Below are 13,087 nucleotides of genomic sequence, written 5' to 3'. Positions count from 1 at the left end.
TAAAGAGAAGATACTGTGGCACCACATTACCTGTTTCTCAACATTAACATTACTTCACCAAATTGCTGAAGCAGATTAGTGTGCTCACCTACATAACTGACAAGTACATCATCTTTCTCTTGCAGTACCACAACTCATCCTGCTATACCTTCTACAAGGCTTTTTTTGTTGAACAACTAAATGATTTACATACACATGATTACTCTGAAATTCATAGTTCAGTGTTTGGAAGAGGGTGCATGAAAGCGCTTTCAGACTATCTCTCTACTCTTCCAGTCTGGAAAAGAACATGCAAAAATGAACTACTACTTCTTTTATTTTATCATGTGGTCATCTACCCTTACACCCACATTAATTGGCGTAAACAAAATATTCTGGGACATGGGGGAGAAAGTTGGTGATTGTAATGCCGTAAGGCGTGCGGGATTAGTCGAACGGTCTGAGGCAATGCAGTCATGGACTCTGCGGCTGGTCCCGGCGGAGGTTCGAGTCCTCCCTCAGCATGGGTGTGTATGTTTGTCCCTAGGATAATTTAGGTTAAGTAGTGTGTAAGCTTAGGGACTGATGACCTTAGCAGTTAAGTCCCATAAGACTTCACACACATTTGAACATTTATAATGTCGTAAACATATTTCACCACAACGTCTTCGTTTTAATGACTACCGTCCCAACACGATTCTCATATCCATGACAGTTTCCCCCTATTTTTTAACAATGCAAAACAAGCTGCCCTTCTTTGAACTTTTTCGAAGTCCGCCATCACTCCTGTCTAGTAAGGATCCTATACTTCGCAAAAACTCTATAGAAGAGGATCGACAAGTATATTGTACAGAGTCCCTTTGGTAATTTTTTAATTTTTTTCATCTTATAATGGCTCTAACAATAAAGCATGATAGTTACAGTTTAAGTTTGTCATAATTGTAAGTCCCAGAGATTTATTTAGTTGAACTGGCAGCCTTTAAATTTGTGTGATTTACCGTGTAACCGAAATTTAACGGAATTTTTATACTACTCATGGGGAGGACCTATCACATTTTATTGGTCAGGATTGGTTGTCGCTTTTCCACTTGCCTAAATTAATTTGTAATTCGGTTTGAACTACTGTTGACTCCATTACACTGTAAACGATGACATTTCTACAAACAGTCTAAAAGATATGCTCGCATTGTCTCCTAAATTGTTTATATAAATTAAGACCACCAGAGGGCCTACAATGTTCCTTGGGGAACCACAGTTATGATTTCCTTGTAATTAGATGACTCCCCATCAACTGCTATGATCTGTGATCTTTCTGACAGAGAACCATTCACGCAGCTGCGACGGTACTCAATAGGTATGCAACTTGAACAGAAGCTCCCTGAGAGGAATGGTGTCATATTTCGCCTGGATATCTAGTAATTTGTTATCCAATTGAGATCCACTGTCGATAGCACTCATTACTCAGTGTGAATAAAGAGCTAGTTCTATTCCACAAGAACGATATTTTCTGAATCCGTGCCATTTATCTATCTGCAGATAGTTTTTTCGAGGTATTTCATATTGGTGGAACACAGTTTGTAACCTGTTTCACCTTGTTCTTTAGCGCTTATTCTTCGATTTTTAATAGACAAAAGACAAGGGAAAAAACATTGCGTCTCTGCTGCAGTAATTGGGAGAAATAACATGCCCACCTGATCCTCTTATAGTTCGGTCCCAATGAGCATCACTACCTACCAGCACTTCTCGGTCGGCACTCGTATGTAACGTTTCATTCCAGCTGGTTACATATACACAATCCTTGAATGAAATTATGTGACTGGGAAGAGGCTAATTGACCAGCAAACACAATGAAAAGCCAAAACATTATGACCACCTTCTTAATAGCTTGTTTTTCTGTCTTTAGAATGAAACACAACACTGATTATGCGTATCAGGGATCAGAAATTGCATTGGCAGGTTTGTGGAGGTATGTGGCATTAGATTGCTACGCACAGGTCATGTAATTCGCGAAAGTAATGGGCTACTGGCATGCGGACGTGGTGACAGCGCCCGATAGCGACCGAGGTGGGTTGCATAGGATTTACATAATGGGAATATGTTGGCGAGAAATCAATGTGAGTTCATTGTAATACTCCTCAAACCACTGTACCACTGTTCTGGTTCCAGGACACGAACAATTACACTGCAGAAAGATGACGTCGCCATCGGGGAAGACATCGAGTATGAACGGCTGCAGGTGGTTCGAAGCTGTTGATTACATCCACAGGTCCCACGCAAATGCAGGAGAATGTCTCCCATGTCATAATACTGCTCTCCCCAGCCTGCGTCCGTGGGGCGCTGCACTTTTCGAGCCGCCTTTTACCTCGGTGACAGCGTTTGTGGGGACGACCATCGATCTAGTGTATCGAAATGTGATTCACCTGAAGAGCAATGATGATGGTCTCGTACCCACTGCATTCACAATTGACGATGTCTTTGGGTCAACATGTGAACACGCAGGTGTGGTCTACTGTGGATCTCCATGTTCAACAATGTATGATGAATAGTGTGCTCCAAAACACTTGCACGTGCATCAGCGTTGTGGTCTTTCGGCAGAGATGCCACAGTTCACCATTAATGCTATTATACAGAGCAGACAAGCCCCTGAACCCTACGTTCTCTGAAGAGTCACGGACGTCCAAACATTTAGCGTCTAGTGGTAGTTTTTACTGTCCTTCTACCTGGCTCCCTAGATGCTCATGACAGCCTCGTTCGCAGCCTCTGCGTGATAATAATCTGCCCTTTATAAAATCTCAATGTATTTCCCCATTTGCAGACCATCCTTGCAATGATAATCCCCCGTCCATGTATGTCCTGCTTACATACTTTTGTTACTACATCACGTGTCAGCAACGCCACAAGGCGGCATCCAACGTCGCCACTGTCAGTGGTCATAATGTTTTGGCTCATCAGTGTAAATACCCAATGCTTCTGCTAAACACGCTGTACTGTCGAGGCCAAGTGTCCTTCAGTTCAGTAGGTGTACATCAAAAGTAATTGCAAACCGAAGACAAAAGCGCGTCGAAAGGGGATTCATGAAGGGTTCATGGAAGCCACGAATGCCAAATAATCGTCTTCAGAACGTAGCTTTGCAGATTTAGCGACTCGAGTCCGATGCCAAACTAAATATGTTTTATGAAGAACTTTAATAGAAGCGCCATGATAGTTCTAATACTGCTTAGCGTGTCGACGTAGAAGATTCTCCACTGATACTAAAGTATCTACCACCACAGTGAGTAAGATAAAAAGCAGAGTCCTATTTACTATTTCCAACCTGAGACGCCATGTAACAGCCTAACATAACCTTTGTTCAGAAAATCTATCCATTTCTAAAACTTTAGTGACTGTCACAGTGAAAAATAGCACTTTTGAGCTCCAATTACAGTTACTTCCCATGCGACTGTCTCCAGTTAGTCATGGCAAAGGTCGTATGATATAACAAAAAACTTAATGCGTCGCTGAACTTGTGCAGCTATCAGCTACAAGTCTGTCCTCAGTCACACGTGTGCTGAGTACAAGGGGACGTACCCCTATTTGTATCTTTTTAACAGAATGTGAGGTCAGAAACATCACTTTTCTAAATATCCATAGTTGAATTACTTTGATGAGCCACAGCAGTAACTTAGGCATCAACTCACTCGGGAACTCTTCTTGATCAGTTTCTTCAGGGCCAAGGCCAAGGTCCTGTAGCTGATGCTGAGGGGTGTCTTCCCACTAAAACTGGCGGAAATATTCCTTCACGAAGCATCCAGAATGTTTCAGACGCCTCAGCTTCGACCTTCCATGGGACTCAAGCAGCGCCTCGCCACCCTTTCCTGATTGTGGTCGAACATGGCCTGCCACTTGCCTTCCTGAATTCTGATGCACTACTTGATTGAAATTCACATAACCCATCAGATATAGTCCACTCAAAAGTGTACAGAGCACATGCCTTTGCTATGGTTCGCGAAGTATTCTGTTCTTCACGTTAAGAGTTTTCATAATGCCGTGTTCAGAAATTAATTTCATCCAGGAAACAGCAGGTCACTGCTACATCACACTCCACATCCATTGCTTTTAAAATTGAGATAGTCTTGGGAATTAAAACACAAGTATAAACTTCTTCTCCAAAATGAAATCTTTTAAGGTATTCATACATTTTATTCCCAAAGAACTTCTTCCACCTCATGGTGACGTTATATTTGATGTTTTACCATAATTTCACTTTCTCTTTAGCTATCTGATCGTTTACATTCTTGCCGCCGACTCTTTCTCTCTGAGCCTTCCAAGGCACTGCCGGGCCATGACGACAAAGCATAAGCAAGCCTTCCTAATAGATGGGACGTGCTCTCGCTGTCGTGGCTTGTCCATGTGTGGAAATTGCAGCCTCCGCACCCCATCTGCACTTATGTTAAGCCAAAGCGTGCTCAGTGGGGTGCTTCAAACTTAAAAACTACCTATACTACGTTTCAAATTTCCACAAGCCTTTTTGATTGGTTTAAGAAAATAAAGTTGTAACATGGTATACCATAGAAATTTCACATTAAACCACACTACTAGCACGAAACAAAAACCAATCAAATACACAAACTAGAAATACAAGATAACTCTTTACCTGTAAGGCTCTTTTCCTCACTTCATTGGTAATTTTCCTTGTATACCACTGACACACTTGTACTTCTTCTTGTTGCTGCATCCCTGTCGTCAAATACCTCGATCACACCGTTCTTCCTCCTCTGCTCTTTTTCTTCTCTCCATAACTTCTTGGATACCGCTTAGTCACCCTTTCTGTGCTCTTCCCCTTCTTTCCCGTCCAGTAAGTTGCCGTGAAGGCACTTTCGTCATGAATCTGCCTTGTTCCATGCTTTTGACATGCCCTAACCATCCTTGCTGTCGTTCATTTATTCTATCCACAATAGTGTAAAGACTTACACTCTTTACCGAGCGAGGTGGCGCAGTGGTTAGCACACTGGACTCGCATTAGGGAGGACGACGGTTCAATCCCGTCTCCGGCCGTCCCTAAATCGTTTCAGTCAAATGCCGGGATGGTTCCTTTGAAAGGGCACGGCCAATTTCCTTCCACATCCTTCCGTAACCCAAGCTTGCGCTCCGTCTCTGATGACCTCGTTGTCGACGGGATGTTAAACACTAATCGCCACTTACACTCTTTATCCTATTTCCTCATTTCTCATGTGGTAAAGTCGGAAAATCCTACTTGCTCTTCTCAAGTGGTCCATTACTGAAGCTCTAAGTCTCTTTTTACTTCCTTTTGTAAATTCGCAGAACTCAGTCCCATACACTGTTATTGGTTCCACAATGGATTTCTATGAAAAGCATTTCAATATTTAAACTCATTTTTGAAGGCCAAAGTCCAGGATTTAATATGTGGATAGCTGTCCTTCCCTGCCCGATCCATTGTTAGGTATCTCTGTTACATCTTTCATCACGTGATAGGATACTACTCAGGTATTCAAACTCTTCACACGCTTTTATACGATATCCACAAATGTCCAAGTGACTTCTATCCCGTCTAGAACATAGACGTTCCACCCTCTCACAATTAATTTTTAAACCCCACTTTTTATTCTCTTCCAACATCTTCCTAAGCATATAACATTATTATATCATGTTCATCATTTGCTACAACAAACTGGTCAGCATAGAAAGGTGTGTACATGTGGTGGTTTCCTACTTCAGTGTCCACGTCCATGCAGTTTCTATACCATACATCAGCGCCTTCTTCACATACGTCTTAAAGAGTGTGGCAATAGACAGCACCCTTGTTATAGTCCTTTAGTAATTCTGAAAACCTCCCTGTCGCCACTTTAAAGACACATTATGACAACCTGTAGAAGTTTATGATATTTCTTACACATTTTTTTGGCAGTTCCCTGGACCACAGCACCTCGAAGAATAGCTTTAGAGCCATTGCCTTTTCTCAAGATATATGAAAACGAAATGACTACTTGTATTCCCTCCCTATCTCTTCTCCATGATCTGTCTTAGGGCAAAGGTGTTATCTACACGTGACCTACCTCTTCCGAAGTCACTTTGTTCTTTGCACTTGATTGACTGTCTACTCTATTCCTCCCTCCCGCCGGAGGTTCGAGTCCCCCTCTGGCATGGGTGTGTGTGTTGTTCTTAGTTTAATTAGTGTTTAAGTCTAGGTACTGAAGACTTCAGCAGTTTGGTCCCTTACGAATTCAAACACTTTTGAACATTTTTCTCCATTCCTGATTTTAATATCCTTCCTTACAGCCTGCTAATTGTACTTGTGACACTTCATTTTATTTTATTTACACGTCTAGTTCCGTAGGACAGAATTGAGGAGCAAATCTCCGAGTCATGGAACGTGTCAGTATACGAAATTACAACATAAAAGTAATAACAGATAAAATAAAATGTTTATGAACCCAAAAAAGTCAAGTCATAAGGTTAAGTACACGCAGTCCACAAAGTAACATAAGAATAAGCTTAATTTTTCAAGGAATTCCTCATCAGAATAGAAGGAGTGACCCATGACGAAACTCTTCGGTTTTGATTTGAAAACGCATGGATTACTGCTAAGATTTTTGAATTCTTGTGGTAGCTTATTGAAAATGGATGCAGCAGTATACTGCGCACCTTTCTGCACAAGAGTTAAGGACGTGTGATCCAAATGCGGATTGGATTTCTGCCTAGTATTAACTGAGCGAAAGCTACTAATACTTGGGAATAAGCTGATATTCTTAACAAGAAACGATAGTAAAGAATATATGTCTTGAGAGGGCAATGTAAAATTACCCAAACTAGTGAACAGGGGTCGACAAGAAGTTCACCAACTTACGCCACTTATTGCCCGAACTGCACATTTCTTGAGAATGGGAAGAGTTACCCCAAAATGTAATACCATACGACATAAGAGAATGAAAATAAGCAAAGTAGACTAATTATCGTGTCAAACGATCACTTGCTTCAGATACCGTTCGAATAGTAAAAATGGCAGCTTTAAATCTTTGAACAAGATCCTCGACCACGGCAGTTTACTAGCTATCTGAACACCTAGAAATTTGAACTGTTCAGTTTTACTAATCATATGCCCATACTGTGAAATTAAAAAGTCGGGTTATGTCGAATTCCGCGCTAGAAAATGTAAAAACTGAGTCTTACTGTGATTCTTCGTTAGTTTATTTTCTACAGGCAATGACCTTAGGTTCTGCACTGTTTGAAACGGATCCAGTGTTGCACATAACATTCTTTACTACCAAGTTAGTGTTATCAGCAAACAGAAGTATTTTAGGATTACCCTTAATATTAGAGGACGTATCAGTTACGTAAATAAGGAACAGGATTAGCCCCAGTATTGATCCCAGCCCCCTTGCCCACTCAGACCCCACATCACAGCCATTCTCAACACTGTGAATAAATGACCTTTTGCTGCCTGTTGTTAATGTGAGAGGTGCATCAGTTGTCAGCTACTCCCCGTATTCTGTAATGGTCCAATTTCTGGAGCAATGCTTTGTGATCAACACAATCAAACAAACGTCTTAGTTAAATCAAAAAATATATCTAGCGCTCGAAACCTTTTGTTTAGTCCATCCAGTACCTCACAGAGAAAAGAGAATATAGCATTTTTAGCTGTTAAACGAATCCTAAAGCTGAACTCTACATTTGATAGCAAATTATGTGATATAAAATGATCGATTATCCTTACATACGCAGCCTTTTCAATAACTTTTGCAAACACTGATAGCATATAAATAGGTTTAAAACCGTCCACATTATCTCTTTCTCACTTTCAATAAAGCGGCTTTACTACTGAGTACTTTTACCGTTCAGGAAACTGACCATTCTTCAAGGAAAAATTACAAATATGGCTATGTACAGGGCTAACATGTGCATTACATTACTTTAATATTCTGCTAGGTACTCCATCATAACCATGAAAGTCCTTAGTCTCCAGTGATTTAATTATAAACTCAATCTCCCCCTTGTCACTATCACAGAGGAGTATATTAGACATCAGTCTCGGAAAGGGATTTTTCAAGAGAGTTAAATGATTCCCTGTAGAAACTAAATTTTTATTTAATTCACCAGCAATGCTCAGAAAATGCTTGTTAAATACTGTACGTATATCTGATTTATCCGTGAGAGAAATATTGTTACTACGAACTGACTTTATATCCTCGACCTTGTGCTGCTGACCAGGCACAACTGACCACATGGTTTTAATTTTATCCTGTGAATTAGCTATTCTATTTGCGTACCACATAGTATTTGCCTTCCTAATAACATATTTAAGCAACTTACAATACTGTTTGTAATGGGCTACTGTAGCTTGATTGTGACAACTTCTAATTCCCCTGCACCGTAGTTGAAAAAAACATATGCTCAGATCTTGCTACACACTTTCTTTCTTTCTTTCTTTTGTATGTATGGGGATTAGATACACAACGTATCATTCTGGTGCAATTTCCTACCCATACCACATAAACTTATTAAATAACTTGCTTAGATATGCATCGAGACTGCTTGGGGTCATACCTTACAAACTCTGCTGGTACATTTCCAGGCCTTGGTGATTACAAAAATTTCTTTCGTCTAGCTGCATTCTTTAGCTCTTTCATGGTTGTTCCTGTGCTTTTATGCCATCCTGGTTCTCCCATATCTACTGTTTTATTTTCTTGTACTCTGCTTTGTTAGCTGGCCTTCTAAATTATTTTCCCACTCTACCAGGCTAATAATTGTCAGGTGAGGTAGCAAGGGACTGTTGAGGCTATTGGAGGCTCTGTAATGGTGTGGGGTGTCTTCAGTTGAAGTAGTTGTGACCCCTGATACGTCTAGATACGACTATGACAGATGACACATACTTAAGCATTCTCTTTGTTCACCTGCATCCATTCATGTACATTGTGCATTGCGACGGACTTGGGCAATTCCAGCAGGACAATGAGACACCCCACACGTCCAGAATTGCTACAGACTGGCTCCACGAACTCTCTTGGAGTTGAAACACTTCCGCTAGTCACCAAACTCACCAGACATGAACATTATTGAGCAGATATACGATGCCTTGCAACGTGCTGTTCAGAAGATATCTCCACCTATTTATGGACAGCCCTGCAGGATTCATGGTGTCATTTCCCTCCAGCACTACTTTAGACGTTAGTTGAGTCCGTGCCATGTCGTGATGCGACACTTCTACGTGCTCGCGGGCGCCAACACGATATTTTGAAGGTGTACCATTTTCTTTGGCTCTTCAGTGTAGTTCATTAATTGACAACCGTTTAATATTATTTTTGTGGTTTGATATTCTTCTCTACTGTCATAGTCATCAGCTAACTTAACAAGAATAGACCAGACGAAATGAGTCACCCATTTCTATGAATTTCAGTATACTATCCGGGGCTCAGACGAAAGTAGGTCCTGTGAAAGAGCTTAGGTCATTACGATCCGGGTTTGAAAGAATCCCTTGCTAACTGGAAGGATGCATAAATTGCATTCATACTGTGATAACGTCACGCGCAACTTATATGAACGTTTGTTCGAGACTGAAATATATACAAGGTGACAATTATTGAACTATACGAAAAATCTGCTTACAAACTATGGCGTGCACATACTTTAGTCAACGTGTAAACGTCACTACATGTATTCGGATTTAGGTTATGACATGTTCGGTGTGCCTGTTATCATTGGCGATAATGTGGCGCAGACGAATAGCGAAATTCTACATGACCCGCTGAAGTGACGGAACATCGATGCTCCCAATGAAGTCCTCAGTGGCTATTTCCAGCTCAGTAATGGTTTTGGAGTTATAGCTCTACACCTTTTCTTTAATATAGCCGCACAAAAAGGAGTCACATGTGTTCAGAGCGAGAATACGGCGGCCAATAGAGGCCTATACCAGTGGCCTCTGAATAACCCAGAGCCAGAATGCGGTTCCCAAAGTGCTCCTCCAGGACATCAGACATTCTCCTGTTTTGATGGGGTCGAGATCCACGTGTTGTCGAAATCAGACTCACTTTGTATAACGGAGATGATTGCATCTTCCAAAACCTTCACATACCGGTCGGTGGTCACCGCACCCTCAAGGAATATCGCACAGTTATTTCGTGAGTGGACATTGTGCATCACACACTCTCCTGTTGAGGGTGAAGAGACCTGACGATCACGAAATGTTGATTCTCAGTCTCCCATATGCGCCAGTTTTGCTTATTAACAAACCCATCGAAATGAAAGTGGGCTTCGTCGCTAAACCAAACCATATTCACATCAAAGTCCTGTTTGTCACTTCTATGTGAAGAGATTCAGATCTTCAACAATTTGTCGCAGTGTCTCGCGGTTGATTCCCACCTGTTGTGCAACTCGTCTGATCGATTTACTGGGGCTCGTTTGAAATACAGCTCGTGTCTTCTCGATGTTTTCAGGCGTTTTCACCCTTTTTAGATGAACGACATCGCGAACACTGTCATCACGAACACTACCGCTTCTCTCAAATCTGCGAATCAAATTTTTGGTCCTTAGTTCACTGAGACCGATTGTCTTCAGCTTGAACTCGGTCGAAAACTTACTTTGGGTCGCAGCTGGGCTGTTATTGCTCGCCTAATAAGCATTCACGAACGCTATACTCTCAGGCACGCTGTATCACGACATTTTGACGTGCAAATGGCCGACAACAACAAGTTGCTTGTGCTTGCACATACTCTCATCATGCTCCGCGGCCAACCATGCATTTTGAAAGCCCTAACGCAAACCGTTAAGAAGTTATGAAGATTTTATTTCGCATAGATAACTGTCACCCTTTAGATCAGATAACTGAGGACAGTTGGTGCAGGCGCTGCTGTTAAATGGAGAGACTGCCAAAGCAGTTGCTGATCGAAAATAATGGTTAAAAATGAAGTTCTTTGTAGCTTCATTTAAATCTTGCCATTATGATACAGTTCACGAACGTCCTACCAAAAATTATGTCAAGTATATGACAAGTAAGATTCCGCAGATATCAGAAGCTAAGCGATAGCGACTTTTCGTCGGCCCGGGCAATTGGAAACTGATGAAAGACGAAACATTTGAAGACCTGAGAAAGTCTGCTTTGGAGGCCCTTTACTTCTTTACAAGTTTTTCAGGAACTACAAAGGCCCTAATTACGAGAACATAGTACGAAAAGGAGGAAAGATTATGATTTAAGGTGGTAACCAGAGCCACACCTTTCTCGGTGAGAATATAGTAAAAAACGTGCTCGATAACTGCGAAGTGCTGGGTGCCTCAAAATACCTGCGTTTCCTGGATTCCTGGGCCAGCTTTTCCAATATAGTTTATGTACTGTGATTGAGAGAGAGAGCGAATGATTCCATCAAAACACTAAAGAAATGAAACAGATCTTCCAGGCTCGTTTGGATGACGGGATGACATGACGATTGAAGATTGCTACACAGACAGTATTCCCAGACAGAAAAAAAGGAAAAGTTCGAAATAGAGACATCCTCCTTAGAACTAAAGAATGATATTTCTACATAGTCTTAAGAGTACCTTACATTATTATGGTTTTTAAATAACTTCTGTAACGTACGTGTTTTTTTTTACTTACTGAAAAGAAAGGGTCTTCTGTGGTAAGGGAAATCGTTTGCATTTCTGAACTTAGCATGTGAAAAATATTACGATCCATTAAAAGAATTAAAGGATTGCTAAATTTGTGGATTTGTCAAAGGCTGTCTGAGACGAGGAGTGGTTTGTGAGATATAAGAGCTGGACTTTTACCAGTCCTTACGATGCTGTTGCAGATGAGCAGTCGACAAGGAAGCTCAAAGACAAAGACGTTGTGCTGCTACGGTTTCACTTCCCTAGTTTTCAAAATATCGTTGTAGTTTATTTATTTTCTCGTATGTGAACCAATGGAGAATACAAAATAGAAACACCTTCCAAGAATGTAGGAATCTGCTTCAGATTTAGCAGTTTATAAATCCTGTCGCAATAATGAAAACTGTCGTACTGTTCGTGATTTGTTTGCAAGTTGAACAGTTGATTCCCTTATATAACTGACAAGGTAAATATCAATAATCGCAGGAATGTAAAGGCATCGCACCTCGAATAGAACCTTGCCAAGTAAATGTCTATGTCGTTCAAGCGAAGTGTCGAGTTAAGGATAACTTTAGTTTCTTTGACTTTTGGGTAATATATTTTCATGAAAACCTGTACGTTATATAATCCGATAGCACATCACACTAAACGCTGTCCAAGTGAAAATAGCTCTGTCTAACAAGTTACACGTAGTTCCCATCTGCTGAGATGTGACGCACTCTTCATTTCTTATGGCAGCAGCGACGACATGTACGAGGTGCTAGCTGGTACCAACACCCTCAGTACAGGCGGCACCCGACACACGGTGACATTCATAAGCTCTCACGAGGGTTATGACGCCAGTGATTCCTGGGTCAACGACATCGCCGTGCTCAAGGTCAGTATTGCTAGTATTTCGTAATATTGATTCATGTCGAGAGAGTTCAATAGTAATCGAAATTGTTTCAACTGCACTGAATCTTTGAAATGAGAATGGAAATGGTGGGATCTAAGGATATGACTGTGGCCCTCCAGTGGAGGCAACAGAAAGAAGAACGGTGAAACTACTGAAAATACTACAGAAGTCTGAATGTCGTAGGAGGCAGCCGCGAACAGGGTTGAAAGCATACCAAAATAATGTTACTGATAATGACATCGTTCATATCGTCCTGCATTTAGTTTTTTCTTAAATTCAATAAGCATACCATATACTAACCACGAAAAATACCCCTGCACCATGCGCCAAGTCCTTTATACTTCACTGTTGGCACTGCACACGATGACAGATAAAGTTCTCTAGGTATTCACTAAACCCAGACCCGTAGATCAGATTGACGGGGTACAGGTGTGGTTCATCACTACAACTCGCTCATTTACAGTCTTCCACTCAGCACCAGAGACTCTCTTTACAATACCTGAAGTATCACTTAGCACTGGCTACAGATATACATGGCTTGTGAGGAGCTACTCGGCTATTGAAACTCATTCATTTAAATTCTTATGCATAGTCATTGAGCTAGCCGGACTGCTCATAGTACTTTGTAACACACTGGTT

At 41.2% G+C, this 13,087-nt stretch overlaps 1 protein-coding gene across 2 annotated transcripts in view; it reads left to right on the top strand.

Moving 5' to 3' along the window:
* The window catches only part of LOC126282890 (hypodermin-B-like), an 86,637-nt gene that overhangs the window by 37,735 nt on the left and 35,815 nt on the right, over nt 1-13,087 (top strand). The window contains exon 4 of one of the 2 annotated variants that reach the window (XM_049982230.1): nt 12,295-12,430. In XM_049982230.1, coding sequence (XP_049838187.1) covers nt 12,295-12,430 — 136 coding nt within the window. Of the gene's footprint in view, nt 1-12,291; nt 12,431-13,087 lie in introns of both variants that reach the window. The other variant, XM_049982229.1, reaches the window with a different exon arrangement.

Source organism: Schistocerca gregaria, chromosome 1 (assembly GCF_023897955.1).
Source record: "Schistocerca gregaria isolate iqSchGreg1 chromosome 1, iqSchGreg1.2, whole genome shotgun sequence".
In the NCBI taxonomy this organism is placed as follows: Eukaryota; Metazoa; Arthropoda; class Insecta; order Orthoptera; family Acrididae; genus Schistocerca; species Schistocerca gregaria.
This window is presented reverse-complemented; position numbering and strand designations above follow the sequence as displayed.